This window comes from Dendropsophus ebraccatus, chromosome 13 (assembly GCF_027789765.1).
Source record: "Dendropsophus ebraccatus isolate aDenEbr1 chromosome 13, aDenEbr1.pat, whole genome shotgun sequence".
NCBI lineage: Eukaryota > Metazoa > Chordata > Amphibia > Anura > Hylidae > Dendropsophus > Dendropsophus ebraccatus.
Genome location: NC_091466.1, coordinates 16,942,345 through 16,959,117, shown reverse-complemented (window position 1 = coordinate 16,959,117; position 16,773 = coordinate 16,942,345). Strand labels below are relative to the sequence as shown.

Below are 16,773 nucleotides of genomic sequence, written 5' to 3'. Positions count from 1 at the left end.
CAGAGTCACTATGGTATTCTCAGGTGCTTCCACCCATGCTTTCTATATGTGGTCAGCTGTAAATGGCCGCCTGTATACCCCATCCAGGTCTCCATTAAAGGGGTTATCCAGCGCTACAAAAACATGGCCACTTTCCTCCAGAGACAGCACCACTCTTGTCTCCAGCTTGGGCGGGGTTTGCTGCTCAGTTCCATTGAAGTGAATGGAGCTTAATTGCAAACCGCACTTGAACTGGAGACAAGAGTCGTGTTGTCTCTCAAAGAAAGTGGTCATGTTTTTGTAGCACTGGATAACCCCTTTAAAGGGGTAGTTCATTAAAAATCAAATGGTGCCAGAGATTTGTAATTTACTTCTATTAAAAAATCTCCAGTCTTCCAGTACTTATCAGCTGCTGTATGTCCTGCAGCACATGGTATATTCTCTCCAGTCTGAGACAGTGCTCTCTGCTGCCACCTCTGTCCATGTCAGGAACTGTCCAGAGCAGGAAAGGTTTTCTATGGGGATTTGCTGTTCCTGACACGGACAGAGGTGGCAGCAGAGAGCACTGTAGAGAGACTGGAGAGACTTCCTGCAGGACATACAGCAGCTGGTAAGTAGTGGATGACAGGATATTTTTTTATAGAAGTAAATTACAGAACTTCGGCACTTTCTGGCACCAGTTGATTTAAAAGAAAAAAAATGTTGGACAACCCCTTTAATGATCATTATGTTGATTTTCAGATGTCCCAAGCGTGAGGAGTTCCCGTTGATCGAGACTGAAGTGGGGGCCAAACTGAGGAAGCTGAAAGATATGTATGACTACCGTCTCAGCCCGTGTGTGTAGTGAGGTATCGGCAACAGCCTATACAGTGTGGAACACTAACCCCGTGTCTCCCAGCAGAGGTCATACAGCAGCGGGATCAGGAAGTCGCAAATATCCTCGAAGAGAAGGTGACCCTCTTCACTAAAGTGCTGCAGCTGCAGGCCGGAGAAGACTTCCCCATGGGCGGTAACACGCGGAAACTCTTCAGGACCGAATCAATGGACAGCTACCGAGGAGAGAAACTAATCACCAAAGCCATTAAGGAAAGTGAGCAATTCCCAGTGACTGGCTGCAAAACTGAGGCTGCCTCCGCTGGCTGGATGCGGTACTGCAGCAGATATAAAGGTTTCCTTCTTTATTGTAGTGGAGGCGCTGAAGGATGTGATACTGTCTATCGAAACAGAGCAGAACTCGTAGAAGATGGAGCATAACCATGTATCTACTACCCCCGGTATCCCCGCAAGTGAGTATCCACTAGAGGGCGCCGGACCGAACCGGAATGACTCCTGTGATGAGATTTATATTATATCCTCCTTGTCTCCTGCAGATACTGAAAGCAGCAGTGTGAACGGATCTCTAGACTCTAACAAAGAGGAAGACATCAACCAGAAGGTGAGTCCTGCAGACCATCCTTTGTGTTACCATACAGGAGAGCAGGGGCCCTGAATCTATGACTGTAATGTATATGTCCATGTGTCACACAGCCCCCTATATCTCGTCTGCTCTTCTCCTATAGGATCGTAATGGGAACCAGCTGCAGAATAAGATTCCACAGGAGGTAAGCACCCGTACTGGTGCAGAATACTTATATACCTGTGTATACTCACTGCCGCTCCTCTATCCCTCCTCCTATATATACTCTGTACTGGTCCTCTATCCCTCCTCCTGTATATACTCACTGCCGCTCCTCTATCCCTCCTCCTGTATATACTCACTGCTGCTCCTCTATCCCTCCTCCTGTATATACTCACTGCTGCTACTCTATCCCTCCTCCTGTATATACTCACTGCCGCTCCTCTATCCCTCCTCCTGTATATACTCACTGCTGCTCCTCTATCCCTCCTCCTGTATATACTCACTGCCGCTCCTCTATCCCTCCTCCTGTATATACTCTGTACTGGTCCTCTATCTCTCCTCCTATATATACTCTGTACTGGTCCTCTATGCCTCCTCCTGTATATACTCACTGCCGCTCCTCTATCCCTCCTCCTGTATATACTCACTGCTGCTCCTCTATCCCTCCTCCTATATATACTCTGTACTGGTCCTCTATGCCTCCTCCTGTATATACTCACTGCCGCTCCTCTATCCCTCCTCCTGTATATACTCACTGCTGCTCCTCTATCCCTCCTCCTATATATACTCTGTACTGGTCCTCTATGCCTCCTCCTGTATATACTCACTGCCGCTCCTCTATCCCTCCTCCTGTATATACTCACTGCTGCTCCTCTATCCCTCCTCCTATATATACTCTGTACTGGTCCTCTATCCCTCCTCTATATACTTACTGCCGCTCCTCTTTTTTGGGGCATTCAGAATAGGCGAATTGGTGGCTAATAGAGTAGATTCTCTCGCTATCTTGGGTTTGGAAGATGTTTTTGTATCAAAAAGTAGTGTGCGACTTTTTATTAAGGGTTCTAAGACGGATCGGATTGGTCGCGGTGTACATATTTTTCTCAGGGCAGTTGTGGGTAGTCCGTCATGTCCTGTTCGCTGCGTGCTTGAATATATGTTGTTGCGCCCTAAAGTTTCAGGTTCCTTTTTAGTTCACCTAGATGCCATCTCTCTCTCTAAATATCAGTTTGTTTCAGTCTTTAGGAAGTGGATATTGATTTAGTTGGTTTGTCGGCACACTCCTTCGTTATAGGTGCTGCGACTGAAGCCTTAAAGTGTCACTGTCGTGATTTTTTTTTTTGCAGAAATCAATAGTCCAGGCGATTTTAAGAAACTTTTTTAAAAAATGCATTTTTATCATGAAAAAGCAGTTTGAAGCTCTCCCTCCTGTCTTCATTGTTCTCCTATGGAGAGAGCTAAATAAAAGACCAAAACAGGACAACAAAGAGTTAATCTACAAATACCTTACCCTGACAAATACCTTATCTCCTCTGACAGTCACCACTAACCTCTCTGAGCTCTGATTACAGCTGTCACCCAGCTCCTTGCCTGTAATCCTCTGTTATCTGCTTTCTGCTGTCGTCTAACTCCCTCCTTCCTCCTCCCCCCTCCCCTCTCTATAGGAACAGACAGAGTGTGACTCATGCAACAAGTCACAATTTCCTGATTTTCTACAGTGGATGGAAAAGAGGAGGGAGGGGGGGACCTGGGAAAAGGCTTTTTAAATGCAGATAATAGCAGATTTGGCTAATAAACCCAATTACAAAGTTTCTTAAAATCGCCTGGACTATTGATTTCTGCAAAAAAAGAAAAAAAAATACGACAGTGACTCTTTAAGGTTAGGTCTCCCTCCCTTTAGGATTAGGACTATAGGTAGATGGAAATCTGATAAATATCGTTTATATATTAGACCTCATTTATGTCTCTAATTTTGTTACAGGTCGCAGTCCTATCGTGGTATGGATCCTCGGACACTCGTTCGCGTATTGGGCACATAGGCGTGCCCGCTACAGGATTTATGCAACTAATTTAGCTTTAAGTGATGTGATAATTTATTGGGTGGGAGTTAGGGGTTTATGATGGGATCAGTTGATAGACTTAGTTGAAGGTGTATGTAGGGTGTGGCCTCCGCCTAATATCATGATCATCCATGCGGGTGGAAATTATATTGGGCGGAAGCTCTCTGATATATTGTTCGGGGAATTAAAAATGACTTATATAGTGCTGTCTGTATTGTATCCCAACACGGTTTCGTGTTTCTCTGAGATCGTGCCTAGGTTGGTGTGGTCATTTTCCGGCTTCGCCTACCTGGACACGATCCATCGCAGAATTAATAGAGGGATGTCTAATTTCATGTCCACATTTGGCGGTATTTCCTACCGCCATGTCGACCTTGAGGGTTTCCTCCCTGGCCTGTATCGTCCGGATGGAATACATCTGTCCGATGTTGGTCTTGATTTGTTCAATTTGGGCCTGCAGAATATTGTGGAATTGGCCTCGGCCAGCTTGGGGTCATGCCTGGCTTCGCCAGCATTAGTGGGTGAGTCGCCCCAAGGAAATGAATATGTTTGGGCGGACATTTAAAAGTAAAGTTATGTTGGTTTTAACTAAAAAAAAAAAAAAAAAAAAAAGGATTTAATTTTTTTGTTCTCTGTTGTAATTGTAAAAGAGATTTATTAAAATTGTTGCGATATATATGTTTAATAAACAATACTTTTAGTAAACTGTGAATAAAACCCGTGGCCAAAAACTCCACAATTTTAAGGAATTCATGACTCTGTGTATTATTTATAGGTAGTTGGGATAAGAGAGGGAATGCCATTTGCACCCACATGTATATACTCACTGCCGCTCGTTTATCCCTCATGTATATACTCACTGCCGCTCCTCTATCCCTCCTGTATATACTCTGTACTGGTCCTTTATCCCTCCTCCTGTATATACTCTGTACTGGTCCTCTATCCTTCCTCCTGTATATACTCACTGCCGCTCCTCTATCCCTCCTGTATATACTCACTGCCGCTCCTCTATCCCTCCTCCTGTATATACTCACTGCCGCTCCTCTATCCCTCCTGTATATACTCACTGCTGCTCCTCTATCCCTCCTGTATATACTCTGTACTGGTCCTCTATCCCTCCTCCTGTATATACTCTGTACTGGTCCTCTATCCTTTCTCCTGTATATACTCACTGCCGCTCCTCTATCCCTCCTCCTATATATACTCTGTACTGGTCCTCTATCCCTCCTCCTGTATATACTCACTGCCGCTCCTCTATCCCTCCTGTATATACTCACTGCCGCTCCTCTATCCCTCCTCCTGTATATACTCACTGCCGCTCCTCTATCCCTCCTCCTATATATACTCTGTACTGGTCCTCTATCCCTCCTCCTGTATATACTCACTGCCGCTCCTCTATCCCTCCTGTATATACTCACTGCCGCTCCTCTATCCCTCCTGTATATACTCACTGCCAGTCCTCTATCCCTCCTCCTGTATATACTCACTGCCAGTCCTCTATCCCTCCTCCTGTATATACTCACTGCCGCTCCTCTATCCCTCCTGTATATACTCACTGCCGCTCCTCTATCCCTCCTCCTGTATATACTCACTGCCGCTCCTCTATCCCTCCTGTATATACTCACTGCTGCTCCTCTATCCCTCCTGTATATACTCTGTACTGGTCCTCTATCCCTCCTCCTGTATATACTCTGTACTGGTCCTCTATCCTTTCTCCTGTATATACTCACTGCCGCTCCTCTATCCCTCCTCCTATATATACTCTGTACTGGTCCTCTATCCCTCCTCCTGTATATACTCACTGCCGCTCCTCTATCCCTCCTGTATATACTCACTGCCGCTCCTCTATCCCTCCTCCTGTATATACTCACTGCCGCTCCTCTATCCCTCCTCCTATATATACTCTGTACTGGTCCTCTATCCCTCCTCCTGTATATACTCACTGCCGCTCCTCTATCCCTCCTGTATATACTCACTGCCGCTCCTCTATCCCTCCTGTATATACTCACTGCCAGTCCTCTATCCCTCCTCCTGTATATACTCACTGCCGCTCCTCTATCCCTCCTGTATATACTCACTGCCGCTCCTCTATCCCTCCTGTATATACTCTGTACTGGTCCTCTATCCCTCCTCCTGTATATACTCACTGCCGCTCCTCTATCCCTCCTGTATATACTCACTGCCGCTCCTCTATCCCTCCTGTATATACTCTGTACTGGTCCTCTATCCCTCCTCCTGTATATACTCTGTACTGTCCTCTATCCCTCCTCCTGTATATACTCTGTACTGGTCCTCTATCCCTCCTCCTGTATATACTCACTGCCGCTCCTCTATCCCTCCTCCTTTATATATGTAAAAGAGGAGCCCGTGGAGCCTCATTGAAGAGTCTCAAAACACAGGACTAGCCAGATATCCCTCCGGGAAGGACCCTGCCAAGGGGCGGCTCCTGTAAGGAAACCACCAAAACCACCATATTAAGTGGCCCTATAAGTCAATGTAATGACAAGGGAAAAACCAAGGCCAGGTACCCATCCACAGACAGCTGTTTCGGGGTGTTGCCCCTCATCAGTGTGGAGCAGGACTCTGGCTAGGTGGGAGCACATGACTAGTAAAGCCATAAGAGAAACAGATCACTGATCTCAGGGGGACCAGCCAAACGATAAAATTGCTGGCTGCTAATGAAAGCGCTCAGTATGTGGATGGATACCTGGCCTTGGTTTTTCCTTTGTCATTAAATTGACTTATAGGGCCACTTAATATGGTGGTTTTGGTGGTTTCCTTACAGGAGCCGCCCCGTGGCTGGGTCCTTCCCGAAGGGATATCTGGCTCTTCAATGAGGCTCCACGGGCTCTTCTTTTGCATATTCATGTTTCCCAGGGGGCACTGCACCTAGGATGTCACCCGAGTAAGTGACCCCCGGAGACGTAGCCTTCCTGCCCTCTACCAGACCTTCACCCCTTCCCAGGTAAGCTCCCCACCCCTGTATAACAGGGCCGGCACCTGGCCTGACCTCCAACCTCACCAGCATTCTGCCGTTACTCCTCACAATCAAACCATGATCGGCTCTCAACCATGGTGGCCGGCCCTCTCCCCATCATCACATTTCAAGACAATCCAGACCTAAAAGATGACTTAAGCGACCTGACTGAGCTAGAGAGACTGCCGGAGACCGCAGACACTGAGCCCTCGGAAGAAGAGGGCGGCGGTCCACCAACATCACGAGGTAAGAGTCACAACGTGGGCCGGTGCCAGGACATCCTGATGTGTTCTGGTTCCTAGTCTGCTCTGCTCTTACAGGGGTTGTTACCCAGCTTTTCTAGTCTGCACTGCTCCTACAGTGGTAGTCACGCAGATTTCCTAGTCTGCACTGCTCTTACAGAGGTAGTCACCCAGCTTTCCTAGTCTGCACTGCTCCTACAGGGGTTGTCACGCAGCTTTCCTAGTCTGCACTGCTCTTACAGTGGTTGTCACCCAGCTTTCCTAGTCTGCACTGCTCCTACAGAGGTAGCTACCCAGCTCTCCTAGTCTGCACTGCTCCTACAGAGGTAGTCACTCAGCTTTCCTAGTCTGCACTGCTCTTACAGAGGTAGTCACTCAGCTTTCCTAGTCTGCACTGCTCCTACAGAGGTAGTCACTCAGCTTTCCTAGTCTGCACTGCTCTTACAGGGGTTGTCACCCAGATTTCCTAGTCTGCACTGCTCTTACAGGGGTTGTCACCCAGATTTCCTAGTCTGCATTGCTCCTACAGAGGTAGTCACCCAGCTCTCCTAGTCTGCACTGCTCCTACAGAGGTAGTCACCCAGCTTTCCTAGTCTGCACTGCTCCTACAGAGGTAGTCACCCAGCTTTCCTAGTCTGCACTGCTCCTACAGAGGTAGTCACCCAGCTTTCCTAGTCTGGGGGGGGGGGGGGTAGTTGTGTGGGGAGCTGGGGGTGGTAGTTGTGTGTATGGGGGTGGGGGTCTGGTGACAGGTGTTGTCTGTAGGCATGGGAGGCTGAAGGAGCTTTATGTTACCTTAAGGGGGCGCGCTGAAAAAAGGTTTCGTACAGGGCTCTATTTACCCTAAGGCCGGCCCTGATGGTACGTTCCTGGGCCCTTCCTCCCTGCCTGGCCCACTCAGCCTTGCTGTTTCCTGTTTGGCCCACAAGGTGCTGACACTGGTGTGAGGGCTCTGGAGACAGAGAAGGGGATGGAGGATGCACAGCAATCCTGTCACTGTGTGCTGTGTATGCTCCATTTAGCTGCCTCCTGCTGTCAGGACTTGGGGGAGGAGGAGGACAGTATGGCGGCCTGCACAGCACACAGGGGACATGGAGGCCTGGAAGCTGCCTGCATAGATATTTTACATTGGTTTTACATAGTGTAAAGCGAACATTTCTCCGTGTATGACCCTGTGACCTTACACTGAATTTACATACTACATAAAATATACTCCGTGTTCCCCATAACTTCTTTTTTTGGACACTTTTTTTTTGACGGACATCATTTTGGTCCCAGAATACAGGTCTGTTATGCAGATTACAGCCAATGTTTGCGCAATACACCCGTATTTTGTTGCCAAATTCACGGCCAGAGTAAAACCTTTTTGTGTCCATAATAAACACCAAGCATTTTTAGGCTGAATACTGAATTATGAAGTGCGTGTTAAATAAAACCTTCTCTGTGTTTTTGCATTGTTTTTTTGTTGTTGTTTTTGTAGTGTTTTATTTGCAGTGTGCTTATGGTATCGCAAAAGTCTAAGGCTATGTTCCCACAACCTCTTTTTTTGGTCATCTGACAGACACCTTTTTGAACGTCCATCCTTCTGGCCCCAAATTATGGGTGTATTAAGGCAAATGGCATAATACTGCCGTTACTTTGCCCCGAAATGACGCCCGTTCATAAAGGTGGCCGTCAAATGGCCAAAAAAAGAGGTTGTGGGAACATAGCCTTAGGTAATCGTTCCTATAGAGAAGCCTATGGAGAAATGCCATACCATAAGCACACTGAAAACCCCCCCACTACAAATACTAAAAATGGCAAAAAATTGCTACTGCTTTGGACAGTTCCTGACATGGACAGAGGTGGCAGCAGAGAGCACTGTGTCAGACTGGAGAGAATACACCACTTCCTGCAGGACTTACAGCAGCTGATAAGTACTGAAAGACTGGGAATTTTTAAATTGAAGTAATTTACAAATTAATATAACGTGTTTCTTTCCTCACAGATTCTTTGGAAAATGAAAGGTGGAATCTGATTGGTTGCTAGGGGCAACTGGGCCAATTCTACTTCACACCATTTTGATATTGCACAAAGGTAAAATACAGAACCTGAAGGTGAAGGAAAGTATAGAGAATATAAGAGATGGAGATGGCATCATTACTAGTTATTGGGGGCATTATTACTGGCTAAGGAATTATTGTTTCTGGATGTTTTATTTCTGACTACAGGGGGCGCTATTACTAGTAACAGGGGCATTGTATCTGACTACAGGGGGCATTATTACTAGTAACAGGGCATTGTATCTGACTACAGGGGGCGCTATTACTAGTAACAGAGGGCAATGTATCTGACTACAGGGGGCGCTATTACTAGTAACAGGGGGCATTGTATCTGGCTACAGGGGGCACTATTACTAGTAACAGGGGGCATTGTATCTGGCTACAGGGGGCACTATTACTAGTAACAGGGGGCATTGTATCTGACTACAGGGAGCACTATCACTAGTAACAGGGGGCATTGTATCTGGCTACAGGGGGCGCTATTACTAGTAACAGGGGGCATTGTATCTGGCTACAGGGGGCGCTATTACTAGTAACGGGTATTGTATCTGTGTACAGGGAGCACTATCACTAGTAACAGGGGGCATTGTATCTGGCTACAGGGGGCGCTATTACTAGTAACAGGGGGCATTGTATCTGGCTACAGGGGGGCACTATTACTAGTAACGGGGCATTGTATCTGGCTACAGGGGGCACTATTACTAGTAACAGGGGGCATTGTATCTGGCTACTGGGGGCGCTATTACTAGTAACGGGGCATTGTATCTGACTACAGGGGGCGCTATTACTAGTAACAGGGGGCATTGTATCTGGCTACTGGGGGCGCTATTACTAGTAACGGGGCATTGTATCTGACTACAGGGGGCGCTATTACTAGTAACAGGGGGCATTGTATCTGGCTACTGGGGGCGCTATTACTAGTAACAGGGGCATTGTATCTGACTACAGGGGGCACTATTACTAGTAACAGGGGGCATTGTATCTGGCTACAGGGACCACTATTACTAGTAACAGGGAGCATTGTATCTGGCTACAGGGGGCACTATTAATAGTAACAGGGGGCATTGTATCTGTGTACAGGGGGCACTATTACTAGTAACAGGACATTGTATATGACTACAGGGGGCGCTATTTCTAGTAACAGGGGGCATTGTATCTGACTACAGGGGGCACTATTACTAGCAACAGGAGGCATTGTATCTGACTACAGGGGGCACTATTACTAGTAACGGGCCATTGTATCTGACTACAGGGGGCGCTATTACTAGTAACAGGCGGCATTGTATCTGACTACAGGGGGCACTATTACTAGTAACAGGGGGCATTGTATCTGACTACAGGGGGCGCTATTACTAGTAACAGGCGGCATTGTATCTGACTACAGGGGGCACTATTACTAGTAACAGGACATTGTATATGACTACAGGGGGCGCTATTTCTAGTAACAGGGGGCATTGTATCTGACTACAGGGCGCACTATTACTAGTAACGGGAGGCACTATTACTAGCAACAGGAGGCATTGTATCTGACTACAGGGGGCACTATTACTAGTAACAGGACATTGTATCTGACTACAGGGGGCACTATTACTAGTAACGGGCCATTGTATCTGACTACAGGGGGCGCTATTACTAGTAACAGGCGGCATTGTATCTGACTACAGGGGGCACTATTACTAGTAACAGGGGGCATTGTATCTGACTACAGGGGGCGCTATTACTAGTAACAGGCGGCATTGTATCTGACTACAGGGGGCACTATTACTAGTAACAGGGGGCATTGTATCTGACTACAGGGTGCACTATTACTAGTAACAGGAGGCATTGTATCTGACTACAGGGGGCGCTATTACTAGTAACAGGGCATTGTATCTGAGTACAGGGGGCACTATTACTAGTAACAGGGGGCATTGTGTCTGGATACAGGGGGCACTATTACTAGTAACAGGGGGCACTATTACTAGTAACAGGGGACATTGTATCTGACTACAGGGGGCACTATTACTAGTAACAGGAGGCATTGTATCTGACTACAGGGGGCACTATTACTAGTAACGGGGGCCATTGTATCTGTCTACAGGGAGCACTATCACTAGTAACAGGGGGCATTGTATCTGACTACAGGGGGCACTATTACTAGTAACAGGAGGCATTGTATCTGACTACAGGGGGCACTATTACTAGTAACGGGGGCCATTGTATCTGTCTACAGGGGGCACTATCACTAGTAACAGGGGGCATTGTATCTGACTACAGGGAGCACTATCACTAGTAACAGGGCATTATATTTGACCACAGGGGGCACTATCACTAGTAACAGGACATTGTATCTGACTACAGGAGGCGCTATTACTAGTAACAGGGGGCATTGTATCTGACTACAGGGAGCGCTATTACTAGTAACAGGGGGCATTGTATCTGGCTACAGGTGGCACTATTACTAGTAACAGGGGGCATTGTATCTGCCTACAGGGGGCACTATTACTAGTAACAGGGGACATTGTATTTGACCACAGGGGGCACTATCACTAGTAACAGGACATTGTATCTGACTACAGGGGGCGCTATTACTAGTAACAGGGGGCATTGTATCTGACTACAGGGAGCACTATCACTAGTAACAGGGGGCATTGTATCTGGCTACAGGGGGCACTATTACTAGTAACAGGGGGCATTGTATCTGACTACAGGGGGCACTATTACTAGTAACAGGGGGCATTGTATCTGGCTACAGGGGGCACTATTACTAGTAACAGGGGGCATTGTATCTGGCTACAGGGGGCACTATTACTAGTAACAGGGGGCATTGTATCTGACTACAGGGGGCGCTATTACTAGTAACGGGTATTGTATCTGTGTACAGGGAGCACTATCACTAGTAACAGGGGGCATTGTATCTGGCTACAGGGGGCGCTATTACTAGTAACAGGGGGCATTGTATCTGACTACAGGGGGCATATTCGGTTACCATGAGCCTTGTATCTGGCTACAAGGGGAGTTATATCTGGTTACAGGGACCATTTTATGTTGCTATAGGACAAATCTAGCTACACAGGGCATTGTATCTGGCTATAGGTGGCAGCATATCTATCTACTGGGGCATCAGGCTCAGATTAAAGGGAGTGCACCCAGGGCCCCCACCGCTTAGGGGCCTCCATCAGCCTGAACCCGGAAGCAGAGTTCAGGCTGGTGGATCTATAGCGATCAACAGCACTAACCTCCCCCCCTCCCCCCAGCGGAGTGGACAGAGGATAGTGGTGGTGGCTGTGCGGTGGGGAAGGCAGCGTCTGAAGATGATGGGGTCCATCCAGAGGGGGCTGCGTGGGGACCATGGGGCTGGTGGTCAGGCGGGGACCGAGAGGGATTTTGTCCCTCCAGAAGAAACCTGCTCTAATTCTTCTGGAGGGACGGGTTCAGCCACATCCATGAGAAGCAGGTGAGGGAACTCTGATCTTTGGGGAGCTCCTGTATGGCAGAGTGGCGGACCAATTCTAGGGGTATCCTGGAAGGGGGGTGGGTTAACTACAATGCTAGGGTATCCTGGAAGGGGGGAGGGGGAGCAAGGAGGGCTAGGTACTAAGTTCCCTAGTGTACGCAGCCATCTGTATAGATTGCTGTATAGTTTTGGCTTTAGGTTGTTTTTTTTTTTTGGGGGGGGGGGGGGGAGTACGGAAGGGGCCACAACAAAATTGTCCCCTGGGGCCTCCACCAACCTTAATCTGGCCCTGAGGCCAGAGATTACACTATTACATAGGTTGAGAGGGATATATATATTGATATATATGTGTGCGCGCGCGCGTGTGTGTGTGTGTTAATAAAAAGAACAGGAATATGGTTTATTACAAAAGATTACACATTTATTCCTTAAAGGCAACCTTTTAGCTCTATATTATGCTCAAACTCAAAGCTTCAGATATGGCCAGATAGCTAACAGGGAGGTAAAACAAATTACACCTCTCTCTCCAAGTTCAAGAGTCTGGGCTAAGCTGCAGCATGCATGCCTTCTCCCTCCCCCACACTTACCACCCCTGCATGATTGATGTACAGTGTTCAGCCCAGCCTCTGTGACAGCTTAGGAGGAAAACATGATTTTATAATTTAGCAAACAGCCATCAACTAAGAGACCGATATTATTACTTTTTTCTCTCTATTACCTATCTGCCCAGTCTGCGGCTCTGAACATGATATACAGATGACAGATTCCCTTTAGATGGTTATATTACACTGTAATCATTTTATACTACAGAATAGGATCAGCCTATAAATGATTTACCCAGATGGGCATTATACATTATACTCACAGTCAGATGACTGCGGGGAAGCTTCCTGCAAAATACTGTACAGCAGCCAAATGTATTTTCTGTCTATACATAGCACAGCTAGACATAATAGACGATCCCAGTACAGCGCTCATTGTGACGGCTGGGAACAATCATTTACACAAGGTAAAAACATCCGTGGAAAATGTTCCGGTATAACATATACTGATCTATATCTTTGCTTAAATATTAGACATGGCGACTCGTTCCTGCTCGCTGCTGGCACTATTACACATGTCGGCAGCAAGCGGGTAAAGGCTGGGGAGCTGCCGGGGGGGGGGTGGCTTGGCTAGGTGCCCGGGCGATCTCTAGATCATCCGGGAAGCCCATAGAAGAAATCGGCGGTCTGCTGCCTATTACATGGAGCGACGACAGCATATCGCTGCTATCTATATCGTTTGTTTTTCAACACGATCAGCCGAGACGATTAACAGCCGATACGTAAAAGGGTTCCTTTAGTCTGAGCTTTTAAGTCTAGTGGGTGGGCCTAATAATAACTGACAGTTACCCCTATATGTGTACTTATACAAAGAAGGCTGTCAATCACTGAAGAGGACCACCCACTGGACTCCTTAGCTAAGAATCAGTAGAGATTTAGAACAATGTTACAGGATGTAGTGGAACTTTTTTCACCACCACCAAAACTTGGGCAAATTCCCGGGTCCCTTTTGTATAAAAGTGTTCCCTTTAAGTTATTTGAGGCTGAGCGTGCCCTTTAAAAGAAGCTGAGAGTATGTGAAATTTCTATAGATATTAGGGGGCAAAAACTTTTAGACATTACTAGATGCATATAGTGTTTGGGGCAGAGACTCCAGCCCCCATTACTTTCTATAAAGCTGACTGGCAGTGCCAGCTGCCAGTCAGCATGTCAATATACAAAACACCTGGACCGATTGGCCAGGGACGGTAAAACCCCTGCCGCACCAACAAGTAGAGGGGCTACAGAGTAGACTCTCCATTTTTGCAGATGATACTAAACTGGGTAAAGTAATCAGTACAGAGGAGGATAATATCATATTACAGAGGGATTTGGAGAAGCTAGAGGCTTGGGCGGAGAAATGGCAAATGAAGTTTAATGTGGATAAATGTAAGGTTATGCATTTGGGCCATAGAAATAATAAGTACAGTTATGTGCTAAGTAATAAAACACTGGGTAAAACTACTTCCGAAAAGGACCTGGGGGTATTGGGGGACAGTAAACTCAACTTTAGTGATCAGTGCCAGGCAGCAGCTAATAAATAAGGCTAATAAAATAATGGGGTGCATCAAAAGAGGTATAGATGCTAAAGATGAGAACATAGTTTTGCCTCTTTATAAATCACTAGTCAGACCACATATGGAATACTGTGTACAGTTTTGGGCACCGGTATATAAGAAGGACACAGCTGAACTGGAGCGGGTGCAGAGGAGGGCCACGAAGGTCATTAAGGGAATGGGTGGGTTACAGTACCAGGACAGGTTATCAAGCTTGGGGTTATTTACGCTAGAAAAAAGACGTCTTAGGGGCGATCTGATCACAACGTACAAATATATGAATGGAAAGTACAGAGGTCTTTGTAGTGGTCTTTTTACTCCTAATTCTGTAACAATGACAAGGGGGCATCCTCTACGTCTAGAGGAAAGAAGATTTCATCATCAGCATCGACGCGGGTTCTTTACTGTACGAGCGGTAAGACTGTGGAACTCTCTGCCACATGAGGTTGTCATGGCCGATTCATTAAATAAGTTCAAGGGAGGCCTTGATACTTTTCTTGAACAATATAATATTACAAGTTATGGGCATTAGATTTCTGGTGATACGTTGATCCGGGGATTGTTCTGGTTGCCATTGCAGTCGGGGGGGGGGGGGGGGGAGTTTCTCCCTGTGGTGGGGCGTTTGTCTTCTGCCCCATAGGGGTTTTTCGCTTTCCTGGATCAACACAGTAGGATTCTCCTAGGTTGAACCTGATGGACTCTTGTCTTCTTTCAACCTTATTTACTATGTTACTATGTTACTGCCGGGCCGGTTGCCAGGGATGCTGTCGGGGCTGTCAGGAGGCCGGCCGCACACTCCGGCAGTGCCTGGAGCTGAGTGTGACAGGCGGCTCCTGACATTTAGGGTACAAACACACACAGCGTATACGCAGCAGATACACAGCAGATACGCAGCAGATTTGATGCTGTGTTCAGTTATTTAGATCTAATCTGCTGCGCATCTGCTGCATATCTGCTGCGTATTTGCTGCGTATCGCAGCAGTAAATACGCAGCGTATATGCCGTGTGTATTTGTACCCTTAGACATTGCTAGATGCATATGGTGCTGCCCAAAATTAATTCCTGCAGAATAATGTGCTAAAAAAAAATTCATATATTGCAGTGAGGTGTGAGTCCATAATGTGCTCCCTTTAATAAACTTTATGGGCCGATCATAAAGAACGTCCTTAATACATATTTATTAAAAGCAGAATTAAAATGTAAGTTACCAGGCAACAGGGGAAAATATTTGAACCTCACAGAAATTAGAACCATTTTCCTTGGCCAAACATTCCTCCGCGCAGTAACAGCAACATTACATCCAGGAGAGCGCCAGGAAAAGCTGGACATGTCATTATTTCTCTACTGTAAAAGTAACCGAACATATTTTATGTTTGCTACCAGTCTGCTACATAGCAGAAAGAGCTGGTTTACTCCAAAGTACATAGAGAGAGATAGGGTGGTATTACACGGGCCGATCAGGGCCCGATAATACCTGTAAACGAGCGCCGATCTGCTAGATCGTTGCTCGTTTACTGGGCCTATTACACAGATAGTCGTTGAACAAGAGCTGCAAGGACATCGTTACCGATGTCCTTGCAGCCCTTGCTAAACTGGCATACATTACCCATCCACGTTCCAGGGCTGCTCCTGCCATCCGCTTCTCCCCGGGTCCCGCATGTGCTGTAGCTTCACAGCGGCCTGTCAGCTGATGGGTAATGTATATCGTTAGTCGCCGCCTGTGCACCACTATTACACGCAGCGGTGCACGGTCGGCGCCCAACAAAAATATGTTCTAGCCTATTTCAACGATCAGCCGATGATCGTTGTCATCGGCTGATCGTTGCATTTATTACACGGAGCGATAATCGTCCGAATCGGGCCAATTTGGCCAATTATCGTTCCGTGTGATAGTACCCATAGAGATAGATAGATAGATAGATAGATAGATAGATAGTGTCAGGAATGTGCAGTAGCCTGGTGTGAACTGGGCCTGGTGTTTGCTTTTGTGTGCCACACCCGATTGCTTCTCAACTTCCGGCAATTCAGGAGTTAAGCTGAGTTCTGCTGGACTTGATTATGCAGCTAGGTAGTCTGTGTGATTGACTGGTTTCTCTGGCTATCTGCAACCTGGAAGATCAGAGTGCCGGTCCAATGGGGATCCGGACCTGACTCTTGGTCAGCATAAAAGAAAGCTAAGCCAGTCTTCCAGCGCTGGCTATTAGGTTTCATACCCTGGTCCCAGCTCCCCTGTCTATTCCTGCGATTCCCGTCCTAACTCCCTCTTTTTGCTCGACTTTGTTACCTGACCTCTGGCTTTGACTTTTGACTATCCGATTGTTACTTGATTCTGTACTCTGCTGCCCATTTGGTTCTGACCCTGCCTGTTTGACTATTGCATATTGTGTTTGTTTGTCTGTCTTTTTCTATGTGCACGTATCTAGTACAGGGAACGTCTTTGTGATTGTCCACGGCTGCCTAGGGCTGATTGAGGCAAGTTGGTTGGGACAGTTGGTGGGTTCAGC

General features: G+C 47.0%; 2 protein-coding genes across 2 annotated transcripts in view; one reads left to right on the top strand and one right to left on the bottom strand.

Annotated features, from left to right (window-relative positions):
* The window catches only part of EIF2S1 (eukaryotic translation initiation factor 2 subunit alpha), a 465,302-nt gene that overhangs the window by 342,699 nt on the left and 105,830 nt on the right, over nt 1-16,773 (bottom strand). The gene's annotated exons all lie outside the window — the stretch shown is intronic.
* On the top strand, nt 1,189-3,981 carry LOC138771418 (rho guanine nucleotide exchange factor 2-like). The gene is made up of 4 exons (XM_069951097.1): nt 1,189-1,265; nt 1,350-1,414; nt 1,539-1,580; nt 3,357-3,981. The coding sequence occupies exons 1-4, from the start codon at nt 1,223-1,225 to the stop codon at nt 3,447-3,449; spliced, it is 243 nt and encodes an 80-aa protein (XP_069807198.1). The 5' UTR covers nt 1,189-1,222; the 3' UTR covers nt 3,450-3,981.

Excerpts from the sequence above, each read along its gene's own strand:
- LOC138771418 (XM_069951097.1), top strand. The coding sequence starts at position 1,223 with ATGGAGCATAACCATGTATCTACTACCCCCGGTATCCCCGCAA. Across the intron at positions 1,415-1,538 it reads AGGAAGACATCAACCAGAAG|GATCGTAATGGGAACCAGCT; the intron begins GTGAGTCCTGCA and ends CTTCTCCTATAG. Across the intron at positions 1,581-3,356 it reads AGAATAAGATTCCACAGGAG|GTCGCAGTCCTATCGTGGTA; the intron begins GTAAGCACCCGT and ends ATTTTGTTACAG.